General features: G+C 46.5%; 1 protein-coding gene and 1 long non-coding RNA gene across 5 annotated transcripts; one reads left to right on the top strand and one right to left on the bottom strand.

Moving 5' to 3' along the window:
• The first annotated feature begins 1,471 nt into the window (after positions 1–1,471).
• On the top strand, positions 1,472–24,779 carry FGF16 (fibroblast growth factor 16). 4 transcript variants are annotated; one of them, XM_083424084.1, is made up of 4 exons: positions 1,472–2,308; positions 15,995–16,098; positions 22,819–23,057; positions 24,552–24,779. In XM_083424084.1, the coding sequence occupies exons 1-4, from the start codon at positions 2,035–2,037 to the stop codon at positions 24,643–24,645; spliced, it is 711 nt and encodes a 236-aa protein (XP_083280210.1). In that variant the 5' UTR covers positions 1,472–2,034; the 3' UTR covers positions 24,646–24,779. The 4 variants fall into 4 exon arrangements, 3 of the variants coding, with proteins under 3 accessions (XP_083280210.1, XP_083280209.1, XP_083280211.1); XM_083424083.1 differs by having other exon boundaries at positions 1,482–2,308; positions 22,816–23,057; XR_014507247.1 differs by having other exon boundaries at positions 1,484–2,308; positions 22,816–23,269; positions 24,552–24,651.
• LOC310669740 lies at positions 9,029–14,008 on the bottom strand. Its single transcript, XR_014507343.1, has 3 exons — positions 13,863–14,008; positions 12,754–12,874; positions 9,029–10,208 (listed from the first exon to the last, which is right to left on the bottom strand). It is a non-coding gene; the product is annotated as an uncharacterized lncRNA (long non-coding RNA).
• Positions 24,780–26,161: the final 1,382 nt, after the last annotated feature.

Genomic DNA, 26,161 nt, shown 5'->3' with positions numbered 1-26,161 from the left:
AGAACAGGTAAGGGCACTTGTGACAGGTTTGTCTAAGGCACCAAAATAATTTGGCACGACTGGTGCAATGTACCTTAAGAGAAGTGTGGGGCTTGTGGGAGAAAGCATCACTTGCCGTTCGGCCTCAGTCTGCAACATTTCTTGAGCGAACCTGCATGCAAGCTAGCACATCAAGCTAGAGAGAGTACACTTTTTGATACTGGTGCACTAGTTCACTACATGCAAGGAACTGGGTTTGTGCTTTCGAAGGCATTTCCTAAATCCGGCCCCAACTCACTCCTGCAGTTTGAAGTGGTGCAATCCAAGATCCTACCACCTCGTTCGTTGCAATGCGTGTAAAGGTAGCGAAGTAGGCAGGCGGGCCAAGGAGGGGTTGCAAGAAAGGCGATGCGCTTCAGCCCCTGAGCAACAGCGCCGCCTAGCCGCCAAGGAGGCCACGGCAAGCGGCGGGCAAGCGCCTCCAGCCGCGCGGCGTTGCAAAAATGCCGCCTCTTTAAAAGATCCATGTGGGGGTGGGAAATGCTCCTTTTACTGCATCAAATCAGGTTTCAGGGGGTTGGATTGTGCCCCCGCGCGCCTCCCCCACCTTTTTTTTTCCTTTTTGCAAAGAGTGCTCCCCTCCCCGCCCAACCCCGCAAGCCCCTCCGCGTCCCGATCGCTTGACTCGTGTCTGTCTGCAGTTCAAGGCAGCAGCTGCTGCAGCCAGAGATACGGTATCAGGGAGCTCGGAGGCAGGGGGCGGGTGAAAGGGGAGTAGAGGAGAGGCGGGAATAGAGCGAGGAAACACCTGTTCCCAGTACGAAAAAAGGTGGCCGGGGGGGGGAGTCCACAGCCGGCTTGGAACTCCCCACCCACCCCAACCCCACTCCCACTCCATATCTATTCTCCTACCCAACACCCCAATGCCGTTTACAAATGCACACACACTAGAGGGGTCCGGGTTTCTCCCCCTCCCTCAATAGATCCCAAAATGTGTTTGGCAGTGTGCTTCCCAAAGGTGGGGAGGGGAAAAAAGAATTAAGTGCAGCAGGTTCCTTTTGCCTCCTAGGGATACAAAGAGGAGGAAGGGAGGGGAGAGAGAAACAGCCGCGGAACGCGCGGTGCAAACTCGAGATGGAGATCTGCCGTCTGCTTCTGGGGTTTTCGCCCACAAGAAGCGCTTTCAGGGGACCCCGGGAGAGGGTATCCCGGCGGCACTCCGAAGTAGGCGCCGAGTGTTGGGCTCTGCTGTAAAAAAAGTTGGGGGGGGGGAGGGAAAAGAAAAACCAAACCAGCCCGTGGTTTTGCTTCCGTTGCCTTTGCAAAGGGCAACTACTTTGTTCCACCGAGAGCCTGTCAGAACTGAAGCCACGATCCGAGGCAGGCAGGCGACTGGCCAAAGCGAGGCTGGTCTTGGGGTCGCCTGGCTCAAGCGAGCTCGACGCCTTTCGCATCCCCCGCGCACGAAGTTTCATCATCAGCGCTCGGGAAAGGACCTGCCAAAAAAGCTCGCTTGGCTCGCTGCATTGTGGCGCGGCTTCCTTCCTTTTCTTTTCTTTTCTTTTTTAAAGAATAATAAAGGAGGGAGTGAAACGTTCTCTTCCCTCCCCCCGCCCCGCAAAAGAGCCAAATGGATCGCAGAAGAGGCGCAGGGAGCAGGGGGGACCGGGGCAACTGCCAAGGGGGTATGCCAGTGAGGTGTGGCTTGCATTTAAATATCCAATATGTCAATGTAAGGGGAGTGTGTGTGTACGTATATAAAGTCCAGTTTGCATCGGATCGCCGGACAGATCCAGCAGCTATGAAAGGCGGCAGGACGAGGAGGTGGAGGAGGAGAAGCAGGGGGGGACGCGCTGGACCAGGCGAGCCGGCGCAGGCGGCTTGAGCTGGGGAGCTAGCAAGCGCAAGAGAGCGGCGGCGACGCCGGAGGAATCGCAGCCTCCGAGAGGGCAAGAGCTACTGCCCTCCGCTGGACCCGGAGCTCGCGTGGCTCGTTCGCTAGTACGTTCGGGCTTCCCTGCTGTCTCCTCCGGGCTTTGCGCCCCCGCGGTGGCCATGGCCGAGGTCGGCGGCTTCCTGGGCTCCCTCGATTTGGATTTGCACGGATTCTCCTCGACACTTGGGAGCGTGGCGCTCGCCGACTCGCCGGGCTTTTTAAACGAGCGCCTGGGGCAGATCGAGGGGCGGCTGCAGCGGGGCTCTCCCACTGACTTCGCCCACCTGAAAGGCATCCTCCGACGGAGGCAGCTCTACTGCCGGACCGGGTTCCACCTGGAGATCTTCCCCAACGGCACCGTGCACGGCACCCGCCAGGACCACAGCCGCTTCGGTAAGCCACGGGCGGGGTGGCAGCGGGGTTGGGAAGAGGCGTGCGCGACGGCGCTGAGCGCTAAACAAAAGCAGCGGCAGCAGCGGCAGAACCTTTAGCTCCCTTTCCCCTCAAAGTTGTAGGGAGAGTTAGCTTGGGAAGAAAAAGCGGTTGAGCATGGAGGGGCAGTAGGCGCAAGGTGGGGAGAGGGCATTGGCAGCAGCTCGAGAGGGGCGCCCGCTGGCGTGGGGGAATGCAGCCCCTACCCGCCGCGTGGGAACGTACGCCCGCCTTTGCGCTCTGTGGAGCAACCTTGCGTCCCCTGTTTACAGCCTCTGTGCTTTGGTTCGCGTCCAAGCCACGTGGTCGCCTTTCCTTCTCCCAAACTCTTTCTTCTCTCTCGGTCCCTGAACCGAAAGACCCCCTGATTGGAATCTCCCCTCTCTCTCCCTCTCTGTTCCACCCCACCGCACCGTGTTGGTGGAGGAGTCTCCCGTTCCCTTCCCACTAGCGTCCCCACCCCCGTCTCGAAAGCAGGTGTCCTTTTTTGCTCTGCCGGATCTCTCGCGCAGTCACAATAGCCGCGGAGAGCTGCCTTTATGAACTTGTTCAAAGTGCCCCGCCGCCTTGTCCCACATACAGAACTAATTACACTAGTAATATAAATCATCCCGAGCATGGATATAATTAGAATGCTAAATAAATGCGCTCACTCCCCTGAAATGCCAGCATGTTAATTTTCAATTTCCTATTCTCCCACTGCTAAACCGTTTTGCAGGTGCACAAAAAATACTTTAAAAAGCAGGCTCTTTAAAAAACAACAACCGACAAAAACAAAACTAGAACCAAAGAGAAGCAGGCTAGAAACATGTTTTACACACACACACACACACACACACACACACAGGCCCATGCAGCTTACAATAGGGTAGTTTGGAAAGCTGAACAGAAAACATCAGTTCATAAGTTTATTGTTCTAGCCAAAGGCCGTGACAAACTTGTAGCTGTAGTATTAATAAGATAATTCATAACATAAGCTCGGAAAGCAGAGAAGAGACAGGCACGTGCTTTTGGAAAACCCACCCTTTGCACAATTTTAGACTAGGCACTGCTCTTCCTCCCTCTCATACCTAGTCATTAAGGTCGCAGCCCTATACCTGTTTGCATGGAAGTAAGCACCATTTGATGCACTCAGGCTTACTTATGAGCAATATGTGTGTAGGGTTGTGCTGCAAAGGGAATTTGAAGCATGAATAAAATGTGGAACCAAACCAACTAAAAATAGTTTCATAACTTTACATCCTTCATATGAAATGAAGTTTCATGATGGTAGGAATGTGATCAGAGCTTGGTAACTTTTATTTGGCAAAATATGCAGACTTCAGAACCCTTGGTTCACTGAATGCTGGGAATGCTTAATAATCATTTTTAAGAATGCAAAGAAGAAAGTGAGGTGCAGAGAAAGGAGTGGGGTCTGAGAACTACAGGTGTCTTGCAGGGACTCTCAAGAAGGTCCAACATGGAGACTTCAGCCAATCCTGGGATAGCTGTGAGCACCACCCCTACCCTATTAAGATGTCTGCAGTGAAACCAGTTTTGTTCTCTCTGTCTTGTTACACACTCGTGTTCTGCAAGAAATTGAACACTTTAAAAATATAGGAGTTAGTTAGGGGGAAAGAAAAAAGGCTTACGGCCCTGTCCACCACCCACCAAGCTGAATGGTGGTTACTCCCAAGTAAATGTGTACAGGATGTCAGCCTTACTATAAATGGTATCTGCTTGGTTGAATCAACAAGCAAAGCCCTAACCAACAGGTCAGTGGAAGGTACTAATAGGCACAACCAAACCTTGTTTAATTAGCTCCTGAAAGACATAATATAATTTCCCTGTCCCTAGGAAGGAGATGGGTAGAAGAAATGGTGTGTACACCTCAGCTAGCTTTGGTCCAACCTGGCTACTACTAGCACCTGCATACATACAAACACACACAATTTCTAAACAAGCTATGGATTTTCTACAGCTGCAGGTCAATAAACTGCGAGAGCAACCTTCAGTGAAATATATTAGGTTTGCTGGCAAGGATTGGCATGTAAGAGTCTAGAGCAGCTAGCCAGAGTTTAGAAATAAAGAAGAAAACCTTCCCTTTGTTCAGTGACAGCAACCCTCTTTTTCATTTGGTTTGCAAGCTGAGTTTGAAGAGTTAACTGTATGGCGCATTCAATAAATCGAAACATTAGCATTCCACAAGTGCTTCAAGCAGTTGGCATCCAGCTATGTAAATGAGACCAGGCTTCTGATATAAAATATTATAGATTTCTGCTCCAGGCTTCTCCCAAAGGCAGTGTAAAATAAATAGTTATTTGTTGTAATTGGAGGGCAGAGCCTCAGGGGGGAGGGATCAAACTGGAATCCTCAGGTGCAGATCAAGTTGGCTTGAACTCTAGGCCCGAGAAACTCAGCACCTCAGAGACCTGGCATGCTGTATTAAGTTTTTGCCCTCAGCCAATCATGAACAATTAAATTCTGGAGTTTGTAGCTTGCATTCAGGCTTCAAGTGGCCTTTCACTCTTATTTTACAAGAATTAAGCAAGTGGGGAGGATCTCAACAAATGTTTTGAGCTGGAGACTGGAACCTCCATGTTTAGAAGCAGATGCTTAGCATAAACAAATGAAGAGGGTTGTTATCTTCATTTCTGCCTCATGAACTTTCCATAGCCATCTTGCTGCCCAGTGTTGAGAACAGGGTGCTGGATCTCAGAACCGGCAGGCCTTTTCTTACGTCCTTAAGAGTGCAGAACACATTTGAAGCTGGATCACTGAGGCTAGCTAGCTGGCTGTCACTGAGGAAGAACTGGGCTGTGAGTTAAGAAGATGGACTCCAAGGAGTTAAGCATGGTGATTTGGTAGATGTAGCAATGCCCACCGACTTGGATGGCTTTAAAAGGCATTTGGGCAAATTCTCAGAGGTTAAGGCTATCAATGGCTACTAGTTATGGTGGACATGGCTACCAAGATCAGAAGCATTATGCCTCTGGGGAACATAAGTAGGGAGAATGCTGTTGTGTTCCTGTCCTACTCAGGGGACTTCCCATAGGCATCAGGTTGGTCGTGATGGGAACAAGATGCTATTCTAGGTGGGCTTTTGTCTGATTCAGCAGGGCTGTTACGTTTTTATTGGCTACTGCAGAGTTGTGAGTTCAAATCTTGTGTGCAGAGAGACAGGCTCCGTTTCTTTAGAAAGAAGGCTTATGACTCCATAGCAGAGCACACCCACTTTGTATGCATAATGTCCCAAAGTAGTCATTGAGAGATGCTGCTTGTTGGAGTACATGGTACTAAACCATGAGAATTGCCAGGCAACTTCATATATTCAATACTATTGATCTGCCATTGTTTATTACTACCCCTCAGGTAGTGTTACTTTACTTACCTATTACATGGAGAATCATTTGTGTCTGGATACTGATTGCCTGGTACTCTGAGTAAGAGTCACGGTAATATCCTGAAGCATTGCAAAGAAGGCAGATCTGCAGCCACTTCTGGGTGGGAGGGCTAGAATGGGAGCCTGCTTCAACAAGTTGAAGAAGGTCAGGTGAAATCCATATGATGTGCATGCTGTCCCACATCCATCCCAGAAGAAAAATAATCTGATCTGATCAAGTCTTGATGCAAGGAAGGGTGGTGGTGATGGGTTCTGTGGACCAGGAGCTTTCAAACTTTCGAGCTCAGTCTTGGCAAATTAGGTGCTTTCCAGATGTTGTTGTGTACAACTCCACCAGCCCTATCCTCCATATCTGTGCTGGCTGGTGCTAATGGGAAATTGTAGTTCAAAACATTCGGAGGGCGCCAGGTTGGTGAAATCTGAGCAAGCTGTTGAGAACCCTTTTCACTTTGAATCCTGGTACAAAGGATTATGGGAAGAGTCCTAGTGTGTGCAGTCCATTCAGTGTTGGCCCTCACTTTTGCTCTGTGTGAACACCTAACACTTCTCTGCTGGAAAGTGGAAGGGAGGTCTTCTCATGGAGGAATACCTGGTACGCTTCTGAGGAATCCCAAACACAGATTGAAAACCACTGCTGCAGATTGGCAGCAATTGGCAACAGAGCAGCAGTTGGCAACAGAGAGGGAAAGAAGGCTATGTATTGCAAAATAACCATGTGTCCCTTCATTTTTATTATTGACATGGTCAAGCACCCAAGAATGGTTGAAGTCCTAACCAGCCCAAGCATAACTCCTCATACACCACTATCTTATTCTCTTAGCAGCTGAGAAACCATCAGCAGAAGGTAGGAGGATAACAGATGCATAGTCTCACTGGCTCAAGTCCTGTAGGCTAAAATCCCACTGCCCCCTCTTGCCCAACTACCTGCAAAACTTCAAACCAGTATTGAATTCATTTGGACCTTCTTACAGCTTTCCAACAGTCTGTGACAACCTTTGAGGCTTCACCTAACTATTTGCAAATCACTATCCCAGCACAACGTCACAGCCTGTGATGTTCATTTAAGTGTAGACCAGCAATGAGGAGCCTGTGGCCCCTCTGGACAATGCTGGACTAGTACTGTCTTTGGGAAGGGTCATAGCTCAGTGGTAGAGCATCTGCTTTACTTGCAGAAGGTCCCAGACTCAGTCCCTGGCATTTCCAAGTAGGGGCAGGAGAGTCATCTGTCTGAAACCCTGAAAGAACCACTGCCAGCTAGTGTGGACAGTACTGAGCTAAACATTTCTCTGTCCCCCCTGCCTATTGGCCATGCTGGCTAGGAGTTATGGGAGTTGGAATCCAGCAATATTGGGAGGGCCACTGATCCTGCATCACTGCTATAGCCACATAACAGTGATGCAATTTTGGGCTAAAGTCTGTAGTTCTTACTTCAGGGCATCCTCAGAAGGTTCGTGAAGGAGCATTTAAGGTCTGGCAACCTAGGCTGCAGATGCACAAATTGACTGTACCTCAAAAGTGTACTGTTGTGGTCCCAGTGTCTGTGCTTTGTCAAGAGCTGAGTCGGAGCTGAACTGTGCCCAAGCCGCATTGCATTTCTTGAATGGCAGGTACCTTCATACTTTGAAAGTGAGACATGTAGAAAGCTACCTTCCACCAAGCCAGACGTTTGGTCCATCTGTCTATCTACATTGACTGGCAGGGACCCAAACAGCGTCCTTTCCCAGTCTCTACCTGGAGATGCCAGGGATTGGATCTGATCTCTTTTGTAAGCAAAATGCAAGTATCCGTATTTACAGCAAATCCCAGCAGTCCACTGCCTCAGCGTGGCAAAATGCGCACAGTGGTGTTAAGAGCCGTTTCAAGAGCCTTCTCCAACCTGATCCCTTCCAGATGCTTTGGACTACAACTCCCATGAGCCACAGCCAAAGGAGCCAAGCTCACATCAGCCCCAGAATCTTCTAGCTGTGCTGGCTGGGGATGATGGGAGTTGCTGGGGATGATGGGACTTGAATTACAACACTTTTCCATGTGTAAGTAGAGCTGGAAAAGTAGTCACTCTTACTTCTTAGTACCCCCTTTTAAAAATCCCATGCATCAGTTTCACAGTGGAAATGACCAAAGTAAAAAAAAGAAAGAAAGCATATTATTCAGATAAAGCAATTTACCTTAGTTCTCCTTTCCTTTAAAGAAAGGGGGGTACTTGACTTGCTGTTTAATGTTCCAGTTTTTCATACTTTTATTTTAGAAACTGAAAGCAGGATGGTTCATTAAGTATTTAGACTACTAGAGGCTTTGGAATATGTAGCTTGTAGGCAGTATAGTGCCCAATGGCAGCACCACCCCTGCTAGGGCAAACACTGCAGCAAAGTTTTGCTGCATCAATCAGACACCAGTTCTTGCCTTTGTCTGCGGTACTCTGCCCTCACTGATGTCTCCTGAAGCAGGTCACTCCTTCACCTTTTGCACAGCAGGGTCAGCCTTCTTTGTAGGTGAAATGGGAAGCTTGCAACGAAATTTACTATATATATGCTGTACACACACAGCACAGCACAGCCACACATACTTTGGAGGCTCACCTTACATACAGGATGGGTTGGATCCAGGCTAGTACTCAGAGTTCCATTCAGACTCATTGAAGAGGGATAAGACAATCAGTGGCTACTAGACACGTTAGTCATGCTGTGCCTGTACACCTGGAGGCAGCCATGCTTCTGAATACCAATTGCTGGAAACTGCAGGAAGGGAGAAGGCTCTTGTGCTTCGTTCCTTGGTTCCTGCTTGCTGGCTTCCTTTTGGGAGTATCTGGTTCGCCACTGTGGAAAGAGGATGCTGGCCTAGATGGGCCACTGGCCTGATCCAGCAGGGCTTTTCTTATAAGAAATGGGACAGGGGTGCAATTCCCCACCCCACTTCCCACTTCCCCATGCATCCTCCTGTGCCCCAATGGAAAACTTTCTGGGAGCCGGGCAGAAAAAATAGACCTGACTCTTGCCTTTGTGTCGAAGGCTACATTCCAGGCATGCAAAAGTCAGAGGTTTCTTATGCACTCATTACCACAATCCACCTCAACTGATGCATTATTGGACAAATCCATGGAGGAGGGGACTATTGGTGGCTACGTCATGATGGGAGCTATGCTGTGCCTCCACACATTTGGAGGCAGTAATGCTTCTGAACAGTGGCTGCTGGAAATTACAGGAGAGGAGAGGGCTCTTGGGCTTGAATCTTGCTCCCTGATTTCCCAATCAGGGACCTTGGCATCTTGGTTGGCCAGTGTGATTGCAGGATACTGGACTAGATATTCTTACTATTGTGGTTCAAATACACGGTTCAGCAGTCAAAATTGCTCAAGAGAGGCCCAAAGCAGTGTTAGGCAAAGAGCATGGCCTCTGGAAAGTCTCGTGGGCCAGATAGAGAAGCCTGGAGGGCTGCATTCCCTTGAAAATGGGCCTGAGATTCCCCTCCCCGGTTTATATACACCAAAATGACAATTTACCATTGCAGCTGTGATCGTCTGTGGTACATCATCAATAGGACTCAATGGCTATGAGTATTCGGAGCAGTAGATACTGTTGCAACAAAAGGCCTTGTGGTGGGTGGGCCTTGAGCGAATTGTGCCAGGGAGTGTGTAGCTGGTCCAAAATGTTTGAAAACTGCGTCCCTTGCCCACCACAGACCCTGATCCCCCAAACCATGAGCAGCAATTCTGCCTGCTCAGCAGGGCTTTGTGTGTGTTGGGTATACTCTTTGCTGCTGTTGAAGCTCTCCTGAGATTTTGCAGGCTTTGACATGGACACCCAGTGCACCTGTTTCCAAACAGTTGCCTGGGGGGCAGTTGGGGGGGTGCGAGAGAGAGATTTAGCTGAAAATTTAGATTTGCAGATACTAGTACAACATGCAACATTGTTCTGAAGCCCCCTTGCCCGTGGATATGGCTGTACGAGGAGAGACAGGTGCAGGCAGCTGAAGTAATCCTTAAACAATTGTTTTAGTAGTATAACAATGACTGGCAGGCTGCCCTGCTCCAATGGAAGTTCAAAGATAATTCAGCTTTTCAGACATCAGAAATTCCAGTCAAATCTCACAGAATGTGATCTGGAGAGGCTCAAAAGAGTGAGTGGAATGAATATCTCCACCACAGAAGAGAAGACAAGAGCTGGAAAAACAAATCATGTTTGGCCACAGAAAACTCCCCCTTGCAAGCAGAAAGTGAATTCTTGACTGAGTCCCAACAGCCACTCCCAGTACTGGTGAAGCATGGGTGTTGGAGGCTTCCCTTGCAAATTGAGCTAGATAATGGCAAAATTCTTTCCCAGACACCTTGGTTGGATTTGCATTGCCGTCATTCTTTCTTTAAAATCTGAAGCATGCTCCTCAGATGTCCAATTTTTTGAGGTTATATTGCAGCTTTTGCCAGCCTCTTTACTACAGCTCCAATCAGCCCTAGCCAAGACATAGAGCTGCAATTTCTAGAGTTTCCTGCAAAGAAGGGTTGATGGTTAAACTGTTCCAGGGGGGGAATGAAGGGGGGGGCGTATCAACTAACACTAACAACTCTCAGCATCCTTGACAAACTACAGCTCCCAGAATTCTTTAGTTGAAGCCATTCTTAATGTTCTTCTGTTTGCCAAATGTTTTAGCTGTTCCTATTTTATCTGTAAGCTGCCTTGAGTCACTGTCAGCATATAAATAATAATTAAAAGTATAATAATTGATTAATGCCTTTATTAAGGAGTCTCTGAAGGCAAATGACATATAATTCTTAAACATGAACGATTGATTTTGATTTATTTATTGTATTTCTATGCTGTTTTTCATTGAAATGAATCCTGAAGCAGCTTACAAGCGATTATGATTAACAAATCAATAGGGCATTTATCAGGGACACAGGTGGCGCTGTGGGTTAAACCACAGAGCCTAGGACTTGCTGATCAGAAGGTTGGCGGTTCAAATCCCCGCGACAGGGTGAGCTCCCATTGCTCGGTCCCTGCTTCTGCCAACCTAGCAGTTCGAAAGCACGTCAAAGTGCAAGTAGATAAATAGGTACCGCTCCTGCGGGAAGGTAAACGGCGTTTCTGTGCGCTGCTCTGGTTCGCCAGAAGCGGCTTAGTCATGCTGGCCACATGACCAGGAAGCTGTACACCAGCTCCCTAGGCCAATAAAGTGAGATGAGCACTGCAACCCCAGAGTCAGTCACGACTGGACCTAATAGTCAGGGGTCCCTTTACCTTTACCTTTATGGTATTTATCCCCCATAAAACAATATTAACAGCATTAACAAAATAGCAACTAAGAAAAATAAGCTCAGTGTTGTTATGTTCATACACACATGCCCCACGCCCCATGACTTATAATCTTCCACTCAATTCAATTCATTAAAATACACATAAAACACACATAATGCCCATTGTTAAGACAGCTCAACCAGATGTTGTGCCAGCTGGCAGCCTCGGGTAGTGGGCCATGGTGGAAATGGTGGGGCTCTTGGGCCTACCATCAGTGGCAAAGTGGATGTCGTTTGCCCAGGCACCATGGATGAGGAACTTGCCCAGATTGCTCTGGATAATAGGGAGGTCCGCTCCCACTCAAGGAAGTCCAAGACAAACTTGTCCCTCCAGAACAACAAATCACAACTGCACTCTGTGTAGCGGCTGCCCACAAGATCCAGCAATGCCTCCATTAATATTATTGTATCTAAATCATACGTGCAAGGATATTCATACATAAATTAAATCACTGTCATAAAACTGAAAGGAAACAGTAAACATCTGAGTGCCATGTACGTCCATCCCCTTCAAATTTTGATAAGCATGCCAACCTCAGTTTGTGTTCATAGCAGGGAGGGATTTGGTTTTTTTAATGTTCTCAGTTGTAGCAACATCATCTTTCTATTTTAGCTAGATATAGCTGTGTCTTCTCCACCTCAGTTTCCACCATGGTCTTCTTCAAATAGGTGCCATAAAAATAAATACAGGCCCTTAAAACAACAAAAACACCATAAACAGGCAGAAACTTCTAATTTTCAGTAACTTCACACCACACATTGTTTCAAATACATGCACACAATAACTTCACCACCAAACTGTTTACAAGAGGCTCAGCAGCCTACGAAAAGGAAGCAACAGGCATGGTCCTAGCTATTGTGAGGTAATACAGGGTAAAATAGGCTAATTGCCCGTAATAGTGGCCACTCCCTGACTCAACTCTTCCACTGAGCACATTCAGCCTTGCTAAAGTGGTATATCTCATTGGGTTATGAATGCACTAAGAAGCATCCTTGTGTGATGAGGAAACCTTGCCTTGTTAGGTGTCCTGATCACAAGGAAGCTACTGAATGCATTTGGCCAACATAACCTCCTTGATACTGTCTCAGGCAACACAGGATGGTCAGGCTTGAGTAGGTGTGCTTGGTGCATCTGAGGATGTTAGTACAGTGGGGCAGCATGTGTATGTTCTCTCTCCATACTTTAGTGCCATGTGCCATGTTCTCCGGAAGGCATGAAGAGGACTTTCATTTCATCCTATCCTTCTGAGGCAGGAGAAATTCAATGTAGAATGTTCGCTCAGCACCATAGCATTGCCAACAATAATTTCCGGGGTGGGGGTGCATGTGTCCTTTTTATAGAGATGCATCTTAGCATGTGTGAATACACACCCATCCTTCCATGTACTTAAACAGTATTTTACACGAAGGAAAAGCTTTATAAACAGTACCAAAAGTGCTCCAGGCATTTAAGGTTGTGGAAGGTGTTTGTATGACATGGAGCACTAGCCAGTTGGGATTTGTGGTTGGGTACAACAGATTTGAAGCAATACAGCGCAAACCAAATGCAGTGTAGGGTATGTATGCAAGGCAAAGCTCCAAGTGTTTCTCTCAGTGCAACTTCTGGAGCCAGAAGCATGAAAACCTTCTTTTCTGGAGAGTGATGTATTTAAAATGAATAAGTAGGGCATGCGCAGGCTCAAGCAACAAGGTGATACTATAATGAACATGGAGTGCAGCAAGGCAGTCACGATTACATACCTGTTCTATGTATAACCATGACATTGTCCTTGCACTTGAGGTCTTGCTAGTATGCCTTGTGAGCTCATGAGTGACTGAGCAATGAATGGTTCTTCCAAGTGGTACTTTGAGAATCTTAGAGCTAGCAAAAAAGCATGTAAGTGATGTAACCCAACCAGGGCGGGTCAAGTGTGCTTGTGAAGGGTTGGATGGACATTCTAGAGGCTCTATAAATAAATGGGAGGAACCATGTGACTGCTCTTCTTTCCCTAGCCTGTTCCCTTGCTGTTGAATGCTGTGTGCTGTTAGCTGCAATTTGGGGTTCCTCATTTGGAGGCCCCTTAAGGCCTCTATGAAAAAGTAGCAGTTCTGAGCTCCTCTCTGCCATGTGTCTTTCTGGCCTACCACACCAAATATCCTCATGTCTGATGGAGCTACAGCTGTTCTGGCTGTACCTAAGGAGGTAAGTGCAGGGTTTCCCAAACCTGGGTCTCCAGCTATTTTTTGACTACAACTCCCATCACCCCTAGCTAGCAGGACCAGTGATCAGAAATGATGGGAGTTGTAGTCCAAAAACAGCTGGAGACCCAAGTTTGGAAAACCCTACTTTAGTGGAAGGAATGAGACTGGACCTGCTGCTCTGGGCTGCTCCAGAGCTGTTCCCTACATTTAATACTTTACTGCTATGATTACATGGACCCTACCTTTGGGAAACATAAGATGCACAAATCATAGAATTGTAGTGTGGGAAGGGGTTCCAAGGGCCATCTAGTCGAACCTGTGCAGGAATCACAGCTAAGGAATCCCCAACAGATGGCCATCCAACCTCTGCTTTTAAACTTCTCGCCTCGCTCTCACTCTGGATGCTCCAAGTACTAGGAGCCATTGATAGCCCTCTCCTCCTTAAATTCGTTCACTCTTCTGTTAAAGCCATCCATATTGGGCAACCGGCTCATGATGCCACTATAGCTGCCTGACACAACATGGCAGCAACACACCCCTCTCCTCCTGGCCCTAGAAGGAAATGGGGAAAGGGAAATGGGGGAGGGGGGAGGCTAAGGGACTACCTACCCGCTTCCCTGTTTTATAAAATCAAGGGAGACAGGGAGGAAAAGAGAGGCAGCACTTACCAAGAGGGAGGACTGTAGGATTCACCATCGAGGTCAGCGCCATTCTGGCATCAGTGGTAACAAGCAGAAGAACAGGATGGGGGTAAGGCAGAGGGCCCACCCCTTTCTCAGCCCAGCTCTGGTCACACCTCCACATTAGACCAGCTAAAGTCTAAAAGTTGAGAAGCCTCTGGCTGACAGTACCAGCTAATGTTTCCAACAGCTGCTACAAACACCTGTGGAAAGCCCCCTTCCAATGCTCTTTCTGAACTGCTTCTACTCATTCTCCCTCACTTTGTAACTGCCTGCCTTTTTCCTGGTTTTTGAATAGTAGAGAGGAACATGGTAAACAATTTACCGGCCTTCCTTGTTCTCTCAGCAGCTCTGAGTTCAAGAAGTGGGGTGCTATTCCAGGGAGGGACAGGACTCTAGTAGGCAGAGCCAAGAGAGAGTTGATAGGAGGTGAGTGACTGTAGTGACTTAAGAATTGCTAGCTACTGTGGTCACTCAGAAGCTTTCATCCTTGTGGAACTTCATTCATAGTCTTCTCTGTTGAACTGGCCCATAGCAGCATAATACTAATCTGCTTTCATGCATTTGTGCAATTCTTACTCATTTTTAGGTTACTCTGTGTAGCATAAAAACAAATTGCTCCTCTTATTATATTTGTGACTTTAATTATTGTATTTGTGACTTAATGTATTCCTTCTTTGTGGTATTTTCCCAAAGTGTTCAGTTTTTCATATGAAAGGTTGGTTCCACCACCACCCTAATCCAAACGATATTATTATATCCACAAACTCTCTTTAATAAAGCTTCTCCAAGTACTGCTGCAAGAAATGGATTATACTGACCCGTTTTGTACTGGCTTCAGACCACATTTTGTCACTCAAGCTTGGTTTCTTTGATAGATGATCTTGATCAGAAGGGAAACCAGGAGTGGGAGGGGGAGGTTGAGGGTGTGTGGATTTTCCTTGATTTCAGCAGCTTGAGATACCGTCAGCCGTTCTGGACCAGTTCCGTGGGATGGGGTTGGGGGCATGATGATATGATGGTTCTGATCCTACCTGCAATGGTGGTTTGAGAAGGCAGTATTGGAGGATCTCTGCTGAATCCTATGGCACTTGTGTTGTGTTGTGTTGTGTTATGTTTTGGCACTCTCTCCTCCCACCCTACTCCCTAACATCTGTATGAGTAAAATTACCTGAGGATTTGGGGAGAGGTGCCGCAAATATCCATCTCAATTTCTCCTTGTCAGGTGAGGCTGTGAAGGTGCTGAACCAGTAACTGAATGTGGGAATGGGCTGAAAGCAGGCCAATAAATTGAAGCTGAATACTATTAAGGTAGAGGCACTGTGGATATATGTGCTTTGGGTTTGGGGAAGTGGTGAGCTAGGCTCTGATGCAGATTGTACCACCCACCACCCCTCCAAAGTCAGCAAATTCATAGCCTAGTGCCAGCTTTGTCACTAGAAGCCCAGGTTGACTCAGTGACACAGCTCCGGCTGGTTCACCAACTGTGCCTGTTTCTAGACAGTCTAGCAGGGTTATCCATTATCTGGAATCTTCCAGCCCTCAAGTTGACACGGAAGCTTCAAGTGATGCAGAATCTGGCTGCCAGACTTTTGATTACCACTGCTACATTTCTTTGTATACCAGTCATAAGAGAATTTCATTGGCTGCCTGCTTGCTTCTAAGGCCAATTCAAGCTGCTGACACTTGCCTTGAAAGGCCTAAATAGCTTGGGGTCCAAATATTTGAAGGAACACCATCTTAAGGTATACTGTTGAGGGTTTATTTCCCCCAGGTACTGTCTTTATCAGAGATACAATCTCCAATCTCAGGAATGAAGGCTTTTTCAGCTGTGGTGCCCTGGCTATGGAGCTCCTTCTCAAAAAAAGCCTTCCTGACAACTTGGTGCCAGGCAAAAACATTTCTATTTGCCCAGGCCTTTAAAATTCTTAAGACTTAGTCATGTTCATTTTAAAGATGATTTTTTAAAAAGGATATTATTTGTCCTTTTATTGTGATATGATATAAATGCGTTGTGAAGTCTGGATAGATTTTAAATGGTTTTATTTACTGTAATGATGCCCACCATGAGTGGTATTGTTAGTATTGAATAACTCTCCATTTTTAATTTCTTTTCAAAGGAATTTTGGAGTTTATAAGCTTGGCTGTAGGGCTGGTTAGTATCCGCGGTGTGGATTCTGGACTTTACCTTGGGATGAACGAGAGAGGAGAGCTGTATGGATCGGTAAGTTAGCCCTTCAGGTTTATGGAATATCAAATACTGTTGGAGTGGGTAACATTAAGGTTTTATTATGCCTTGATATTTTCCAAGATACCCACTTCAGTCTCTTGTGGCTCTGACTTCCACAGCCACTCTTTTGCATTTGGGATCCCCAGCAACTGATTAGTGACCATGGCACAATTATGGTACTGAAAATGAGCTACAGCTATGAGTTGCAGAAGTAGTAGGTTCCACAAAAAGCAAACAGAAGTGTAGCCCACATTTAAGGTAGCCACCTATGAGGTAGGCAGTCAATGATCAAGTAGGATGGGAGTTGTGGCTCAACAACATCTAGAAGACTATTATCATTATTTAATGTATTTATATCCCACCTTTCTCCCAAATAGGGATCCAATGTGGCTCACTTTTTAAAATGTTATAAATTACAAAGTTATTTGTATTTGACCAGTGGTCAACATCACCCACACCTTCGTTTTCTATGCCCTGTCTAAATAAGAAGGTCTTAGCTTGCTGGCAGAACGATTACAAGGAGGGAACCATTCGTAACCTCTGTCGGGAGGGAATTCCACAATATGGGAGCAGACACAGAAAAGGCTCTCTCTTGTGCAGACTTCACCTGCATGGATATGGGGAGGGGCTGTAGCTCAGTGGTAAAACACCCAGGTCCCTGCCACTGCTTTAAATGTAAGCACCAGTGCCTGCCTTGAGTTATACCCAGAAACTGACTGGTCATTTGCTGTCCATTGTTTGTTTGGGGAGTTTTTGGCAGACCCAAGCAGACCCAAGAGTATGACTGATAGTGTGTCTCTTTTGAGGTTCTCGTCTTGTTTAGGAAAGCCATGAAACACAAACCATTGTCAGGTCTGTGGGTATTTTGTGCTTATATTTAAATGCTGCATTCAAGATCACCACCAAAGAAAAGCCTGATTTTGTGACTCAGGGTTCATCCACACTTACTGTATATTTTGCCCTGTGCTTTCTAGGCACAGGTCTGTGTTCAAGCACTTTTTCTTTTTCTTTTTCCCCCTTCCACTTTCCCCAGGAAAGCCCACATTTTAACTCTGAATCAGAACAAATGGCAATTCGGGCTTTCCACAGAATGGTTCTCAGTGATAAGGTTTTTGCAGGGACAGGGCTGGGGCCCAAAAAAGTGCTCAGGCATGGAGCTTTAAAGTGTCTAGAAGCATTGCACAGAAGAAAGTCTGGATGAGCCCACAGTTAAAATGTGAACATTTAATAAAGATGCACATTTTTTCACTTGCATAATTTCCGCTGCTGTTTTACAATTATTTTGCTTAGTTTCTTCTGGTCTTGCTACTTATAGTGAACTATAAAAAGCCTCACACACAGCCAGTGGAAATCTTGTTCAGACACACCTCTGGGCTTCTGAGACTTCAGTGAACACATTTTGGCATATCTTCCCAGTCATCTGGGTCAGAAACTTTTGAAGTTTTTGAAGTTTTTGAAGTCGAAGATGGAACTCTAGGAAGTTCTATATTCTGCACTCCCCTATAGTTGTGACTTGCACATGGGCCTGGCTATCGCTTGGATGCGCTCTGCTTTGGAGCAGCCCACGATTTGGACTGGAAATTCGCCAGTCTTGTTATGGATCTTTCCTGCTCAAATTAGAAAATAAGTTAAAATGCTCACCTGGGTGTCTTGATAATGCTAATCTGATTTAAATCCCAATTCCAAATCAAAGTCCATTCAGACTAATTATAGTATCCAGTTATCCCTCTGTGATGTGTTCTCTTGGCAGTCTCAGCGGGAAAGCCAACCCCATGCTGATTTCCAGCTGGATGATTCCATGCCATAAAAAATCTCTTGACACATACAGGATTCTTACTGGATTCTGCTTTATGGCACAACACTGCAATGCAATTTGATGGGTTGGCATGGGAAAGTTTTGGATTTGGCTCTTTCTGAGCATCTAATGCAGCAGAAAAAGATTTTTAAAGACCAAACTAAACGCAGTCATTTTGACAAGGTCTGGTTGCCACATATCAGCAATGTAAAACAGAAGTGACGTTAATGTTAGACCTCCAGCCACTTACTTATGGAGAGGCTGTCACAGATAAATGAAGCCTTGGCGATACATTCTGTGATTCTGTTACTTGACAGCGTTCCTGCTCATTTTCTTTCTTATATGTTCTTTCATTTTATTAATTTCATAAAATATATACACCACTTGATTGTGTGTGTGGGACCCTCAAAGTGGTTTACTAAAAAGGATAAAGCAGTGAAATTATGAGTAAGAAAGAATGACAACATTGAAAAGTTAACAATACACTAAAAACAGATTAAAACTCACATCAGCTTTCTATACATCTGGGTAGGCTTGTCTAAACAAGAATGTTTTTAGCAGGTGCCAAAAAGAGTACAGTGACGGTGCCTTCCTGGTGTCAATAGGCAATGTATAGTTGCAGATCATGTATTCTATGGGAATGGAAGTGGTTCAGTGGGCATATATGGGGGTAAGGTGAAACTGAGGTATATGTAACTGATGTATGTATGTATGTATGTATGTAACATTCTGCAGGTTTTGTTCAAATGTCATTTTATTATAAAGCCAATAAAATATTCAACAAAATAAAATAACCCATCAACACCAAAATGTTCAGCATTTGCAAATTTTCACCCTGGTGGACACAGAGCAGCATCCTGCACAGGCTGGAACATAGGAAGCTGTAGTTCCATCCAACCCAATGTTTTCTGCTTTGAATGGCAGAGGCTCTCCAGGATCTGACACAGGAGCCTTCCACATCACTTGCTATCATTTTGCAGTTGGAGGTGCCATGGGATTGAGCTGGGACTTTTCCAGATGCAACTGCATCATTGCTAGTGTGTGATGATGTTGAAGCACATTATGAAGGAGCAGGTTCTCAGACACGGCCACTAATCCACACGCATTGGCTTTCTCCCTCATGGCTGCCATGGTGAAGAAGCCTAGTTTGTATGACATGTACAGTGCAGATTTTCCAACTGTCTTGCATGGGTTCCTCCATGAGATGTGTAGAGAGCCAGTGTAGTATCATGGTCAGGGTGTTGGTCTAGGTCCTTGGGGACCAGGGTTTGAATCTCCACTTGGCCATGAAGCTCACTGGAGTTGACGTTGGGCTAGTCACTGCCACACCTTGAGCTCTTTGTAGGAAAACATGGGAGATATATATATAGATATATATATATGAATATGAGAGAGAGAGTAACAAAGAGCAGGCTTCCCTGGAATAAAGATTGCTAGCCACAACCCCTCTTCTGTCACAGAGCATTGCAAGAGTTCTATCATGCTCACAGTCCATGCAGGGCATCTCATACCATCCAAGGACACTCCCCAAATAGGAAAATAGCAAGTTGCCTTGCACTGTCAGTTTAGCTCAATTTAGCTCATGTCCACAGTGCATGGCCTCAACTCTTCAGAGTTTCAGATGAGACATTTACAGCCCTACCTGAAGGTGTCATTGGGGATTGATGCAACGTATATGTTTATGACTAAGCTATGCTTCTCCCCACTCCCCACCCTGAAAAACAATTAGGAACATAGTTGGTTGTCTTAGCCTGAGTTAAGCCATAGCTCCAATCCTGCTCAATATTCTTTACACTGACTGAATGTTGGAAGATTCAGGACACATAAAAGTAAGTACTTATTCACTCAGAGCATAAATGGTCTCAGCCCTGTATACCTACCTGAAGGAGCATCTCCAGCCCTGTGTTCAGCCCGGACACTGAGGTCCAGCGCCGAGGGCTTTCTGGCAGTTCCCTCACTGTGAGAAGTGAGGTTGCAGGGAACCAGGCAGAGGGCCTTCTCAGTAGTGGCGCCCACTGTGTGGAATGCCCTCCCATCACATGCCAAATGGATAAACATCTAGCTGACTTCAGAAGACATCTGAAGGCAGCTCTGCAGAGGGAAGTTTAAATAAAAAAGTTTGATGTTTTATTATGTTTTCATATATTTTGGAAGCCGCCCAAAGTGGCTGGGGCAACCCAGTCAGATGGGCGGGGTACAAATAATAAAATAATTTATTATTATTATTATTATTAGAATATGGAACTCGCTCCCACAGGAGGCAGTGATGCCAACTTGGATGGCTTTAACAGAAGACTGGAGAAATTCAAGGAGGAGAGGGCTATCAATGGCTCCTAGTACTTGAAGCATCCCGGAGTAAGGGCAAGGCAAGGAGGAAGGGTGAAAGCATTCACACGCCTTTGTGCTGCGAGAAGGATGGGAAGCTTCTCCCACGTTTGATCTCGCCATGTCGCCATACACATATACATCATACACTCTATAGTCTGATAGGTGACTTTTGCACGCGTGCCCTCAAGCCTGTGCCTCCAGTGAGGGCCTGTTTCACCAACTCCTAGGTATGCCTCTGCTCTTACTGGTAAAAGCTCTCTGGGATTTCATGCTCAACCCTATCAAGAGATGCTGGGGACTGAACCTGGGACAAAGCAGCTGCTCATGTAAGAGGATCCTTGTGGAAAAGGTTGTGGAAAGGATTCCCTTAACACTGTGGGGCAGGCAGTAGCATGGCCAGCAGTATATTGTGCAAGGGAATACCAGTCAAGTGAATGGTTTTCTTAAACCCAAGGGTTGGGAATTTTCTTCCATCCAAGGGCCACATTGCCGATGGGCAAACTTCTGGGATACCACATGCCAGAGATAGGTAGAGCCGGAGGCAAAAGTGGGTGGAAGAATTGATGTGACTCTTAACCTAAGCCTTCTAACTTCTACAATGCACTCATCCCTCTTATCTGGGCAAGCAATAGTTCAGGGGCCACATTTCAGGTAGGCAAAAGCACCTGAGCAAAGTATGGAGAAGGACCAGTGAGAGGTGTAGCCTAGGAAGAATCCCAAGGGCCAGACAGAGAATTATGGGGGTCATATTTGCACATGCGCACACACACACACACGCACACACACACACACACACACATACACACACACACACACACACACACACACACGTTGTTCATAGAAGGCTCTTCCCAAATAGGTGGCCAGGCAGGACAAATTAAATCCTGGTCTAGATTACAACAGTGTGCCCAACTCCGGATCAGCCTGCTCGCCAACCATCGAAAAGGACCCTTCCGTGAGATATTCTCTTTGCAAGGGTAAGGCCATAGCTCAGTGATAAAAGCAACTGCTTTGCCTGCGGAAGATCCCAGGTTTGATCCCCTAAGGAATTTCCGTATATGGCTAAGAGAGAACCCTGCTTGAAACCCTGGAGAGCTGCTGCCAGTCAGTGCAGACAACTGAACTGGATGGACCTAGTCTAGCAGTGTTCCTGTGTCAAAGTCCCATGCTCAGATCAAGCCAGTACCATTGACACAAAAGGATGACTAATTCCGAAGGAGCTGAATCATCGTATCAATATCAGTCAACCATTCCTGGGCTTAACTATTTTAGGGATGTGACCTCAGGATATCCTTACTGTCTTGGGGCATGACCTCAGCCCATGGTTATGTTGCTTCTCGGAATCCCTGTGCTCAGGCGGAACCTCCCAGGGTTGTTTTGCTCTCTCTGCAGCAAAGTCCCTAGGAATTAAACCACTGCTATCATTTGCTCCCTAGGGCACCTACTCAAACATTTGCCACTAGCCTTGGTTCTCCTAAACACCATATGAGGTGCTACTCCTGTTTCTCAGGGGCTTATTTGATGGAAAGCTCCTCCATTCAAAGTCATTTATAACCATTCATTCAAACAAATCCTGCTGTCAGGGAGAATGGAGTCATGGAATCGTAGAACTATAGAGTCGAAAGAAACCCTAAGGGTCATCTAGTCCCTTGTGATGCTAGCATAGCGGCCTTCTTTCCATGCTACCTCTCCATGTGCAAAGTCAGCCCCACTGTGTTCTATGGGTCTTACTTCCAAGCAAGGAGGCACAGGGTTGCAGCTATAAACTTGGGGTACATAGGGATTGCTGGGGAAGGACAAATACAGAGCATCTCATGGGCTATGGCACCCATGCTGCAGATAGACAACAGAGGATGGGTACCACTTTCCTGCCCTGCTTGTAAGCTTCCACAAGGCAGCATGTGTTCAGGGGCAGAGCCCACTCTTTGCATGCCAAAGGTCTCAGGTAGCATCTCCAGGGTAGCAAGTGATGAGGGGCTGCAGCTCAGTGGTGGATCATCTGCTTTGCATGCAGAAGGTCCCTGGTTCAATCCCAAACATCTCCAGGTAGGGCTGGGAGAGGCTTCTGCCTGAAACCCTGCAGAGTCAGTATACGCAATACTTTGAAAGCCAATGTGGCATAGTAGTTAGAGTGTTGGATTAGGACCTGGGAGACCAGGGTTCAAATCCCCACTCGGCCATGAAGCTCACTGGGTGTGATCTTGGGGGTCGGTCACTCCCTCTCTGCCTAACCTACCTCACAGGATTGTTGTGAGGATTAAATGAGGAGCAGGAGAACCATGTAGGCCACCTTGAGTTCCTTGGAGAAAAAGGTGGGATATAAATGCAACAAACAAACAAGCACACACACACAGCATGAGACCCTGGAGAGCCACCGTCAGAGTAGGACCACATTGCCCAAGATGGAAAGGACTTTATAAACCTTGCTTCTTATATTCAAACGGCATGCTGAACAAAATGGGTCTTTGGGTTGATCCAGCAGGGCTGCCCATGTGAACAGAATGTTTGTAGATTATTCTTCATAAGTCTTTTTCTCCCCACCCACTCTCTCTCCCTGATCCCCTCTTCCACCCCACCTACACACACAGAAGAAGCTGACAAGGGAGTGTGTTTTCCGTGAGCAGTTTGAAGAAAACTGGTACAACACTTACGCTTCAACCCTCTACAAACACTCTGACTCCGAGAGACAGTATTACGTTGCTTTGAACAAAGATGGCTCTCCCAGAGAAGGATACAGGACTAAGAGACACCAAAAATTCACTCATTTTTTACCAAGACCTGTGGACCCTGCTAAGATCCCTGCAATGTACAGACATCTCTTCCACTACAGGTGATGTTCTCTGCAGCTTGAGCAGCCATTGTGTATATATTTACTTGGGTTTCCATGGTTTCTGCCAGGACGCTCCATCCCATAGCCATTCCATCATTCTTAACAAATCTGGATACCAGATAGAGGAAGCACTGCCTATTCCTTGGAGTTTTCTTTTCTTTTCTTTTCTTTCTAAAGGTATTATCTCAAGGTTGAGTTTACTCCCAGGACAGGTAAGGATAGGGGCAGGGTTGGAGCCGAGCTTGGAAAACCCTACATAAAACCATTCATTAGTTCAATTACTCTCTTTATCTGGTGGGCTAAGAGAAGGCAAAAATTGACACGGGGGAGAAAAGATTATTTCTGAAATGACAACCACCACCGCCAGCACCAGTTCCTAGCCACACGGCCATGGTGGCCACACCACAGAAGACCACAGCAATGACTTGTGTGTACTGCTCACAGGCTTGGAATGGTTATTAAGGGGGCCTACAGAATGGATGGGGCCTCTTCCTATTTGACACTTGGATTCTCTTGAGGTGGCCCTAGCAGACTCGTTCTATGTTGCTAGGCCAGAACTCCTCACTGTAGGCTCTAGCTGATAAGACTTCCATAGTGGGAAAATGGAGGGCAGAATCTAGAGTATCCAAACCAAAGCTTACATCTGGTAATCCTGGGTCCAGAGGGATGTGAGGGAGGGGGGCGTTGTGTGTGGGCACACACGTGTGCATGTTTCCTGCTGTTGGAATAGGAGCAGAGGAGGGTGGGTCAAGGACCTTAACATTCTTAACACAATCCTGTTCCTAAGGGGAAAAAATCTATTTATAAAATGTATATGATATTTATTTTATATATTTATTTATTTCAAAAAAAAATCACTATTTTTAAAATGAGAGATATTATGGCCCAACTTTCATCAGGAAGGGTAAGGTCCTATTGGAATAGGAGGGAGGAAAGGGGGTGGGGAGAAATGAGTTTTAAGAGCTTTTCGGCAATAAAATTGTCTTTATATATTGCGGGTGGCTTGCTAATTTATTCCAGTCACATCCATTGTTAATTATGAGGCCCCTCCAGATAACATTTTTTTTCTCTTCACACGCATTCAAGATGAGTTGTTCTCTTAATGGGATCGATACTCCCATGTTCATAGAATCATGGAATTGTAGAGCTGGAAAGGGACCCAGTCATGGACTGGCTAGACACAGAGGAATGGTGGGAGGCAGCAGCTGGGGAACCTCCAAGGGAAGAAGGCTCAGAGTCCAGGGAGTGGTGGTGGGACTATGGTATGTGGTCAGAGGGAGACGATGGAGCAGACTGGGAGGAGGAGGTGTCAGGAGCTGAAGAAGTAACAGGATTTAGTTAGCAGGGGGAGGCTGTGGCAGAGGGCAGTCTAGAATCAGAAGCAGAAGCAGGAGATGAGGGGGGCCAAGAGGCAGAGATGAGGCAGGCTGCTGAAGAAGCCAGGGGGTCTCCCCCTTCTGCTGCGACCAACTCCCTTCTCCCCTGGTCTCCCAGGACCCGAAGAGGTATGAAGAGGTCGGAGCAAAGACGGACGCGCCGGCGTTGTCTCAGATTGCTCAGGAAGGACCCAGGAGAGGAGGAGACTTAGTCAGCTGTGGGAAGGCGGGGACCTTCAGTCTTCACAACTGCCTTATAGGGGCAAAACCTACCAAGAAGAGTTGCTGTGCTCATTAGGCCTGGCACTCCTGAGCAGGCCTTGTCTCTAATAAAGAGTTAACTTCACTTACTCTGTGTGATTTATTGCTGGCTGGCTTCCAGACACCCCAAGGGTCATCTAGTCCAACACCCTGCAGTGCAGGAATCACAGTTAAATAATCCCTGACAGATGGCCATCCAAGTTACGCTTAAAAACCTCCAATGAAGTAGAGTCCACCACCTTCGAAGGTAGTCAACTCCACAGTTGAACAGCTGTTCAAGTTGATTTGCACCCTCAAAACTTTCAGGATAGTCACTTTACATGAGCAGCAATCCATCTGTGAACCAATATCCTGAAATCGTTCACTTAATAAATTCTCCAGGTTTTAGAATGTGCCCCACCCCTACCTCTGTTGCACTATAGCATCTTGGCAACAACCTGATTTGAAGTTGCTTCCTTGTGGTTTAGCCACTCCCACATACTTCCTGTTTCTGTTGTTCTTGTGGAACTGAACAAAGGTTTAGCACAGCAATTGTAGCCCAAACATTAAGACTTAAAAAGTGGAAGTATGGTGCTGGCATGCTGTCGCAAAGTAAATCATTTACACTTAATTGAAAGAGGTGTGGAGACAAAATTGCTGCCCACCTGCTCTCTTTTGCTGCTGAGTGGAAGCTTGGGGGACTTTGCTTGCGTGTGAAGTCGTGATGGGGGAGACATTCAATTCAGTCCACACTTTAAAAGCAAACCGACCTGATATGAACTTCCTGAAGCAATATGAGAAGCAAAACACAGCCAGGTTTTGAAATTGACACTTCTCTGAATTTTGCAAGGCAGTTTCGTCAGTCAAGTAACCTGTATGAAAATGCATACTGCTAGGAGGATGTGTGCATAAACACGCATGGACACATGAAAACAACATAAAAAAAATGTGTTATGTATGGGGAAACTGCTCAATAAAAATGTGCGTATCAAGCAAAAGTTGAATACAAAAGTAGTGAGTATATTTGGATAAAATTGCCTTCAAGTGAAAAGGATGGGACAAAAATCACACACTGGTGCGGGAACATGGAGAATGGAATTTAAGACTGGAAGAATAACACTGAGATATGGAGAGAAACCAAGGTTGACAGTTACATATCCATTGTCAGGAGGGTCAAGAGGAAGCTGATCCCATTAGGGTTTTGTTTTGCTCAGGGAAAGTGAATGTAGCCCAAGCAGAGGATACATGAAACACACATAGCAAGGGGAGGGCTGTGAGTGTGTGTGTGGAGAAACAAGGGCAGTGTGTGTGCTGTGGATAAAGAAGCAACTGAGTAGTGGGGACCAGATAGGTATTTTCCTCCCTCTCTCCTTTCCCCGCTCAGCTGCAGGGTGCAATGAGGGAAGGAGAAGAAGCCAGATCTCCTGTTGCAGGCAAATGAGAGACAAGAGCAGCAAGAGTAGCAGCCATAAGAGGAGGAAGAGGAGG

This window comes from Podarcis tiliguerta (genome assembly GCF_965153285.1).
Source record: "Podarcis tiliguerta genome assembly, chromosome: Z".
NCBI classification, from domain to species: domain Eukaryota; kingdom Metazoa; phylum Chordata; class Lepidosauria; order Squamata; family Lacertidae; genus Podarcis; species Podarcis tiliguerta.
The sequence above is the reverse complement of the archived record's forward strand: the minus strand, read 5'-3'. Positions and strand labels throughout refer to the sequence as shown.

Excerpts from the sequence above, each read along its gene's own strand:
- FGF16 (XM_083424083.1), top strand. The coding sequence starts at position 2,035 with ATGGCCGAGGTCGGCGGCTTCCTGGGCTCCCTCGATTTGGATTTGCAC. Across the intron at positions 16,099-22,815 it reads GAGGAGAGCTGTATGGATCG|AAGAAGCTGACAAGGGAGTG; the intron begins GTAAGTTAGCCC and ends CTACACACACAG. Across the intron at positions 23,058-24,551 it reads AGACATCTCTTCCACTACAG|GACCCGAAGAGGTATGAAGA; the intron begins GTGATGTTCTCT and ends CTGGTCTCCCAG.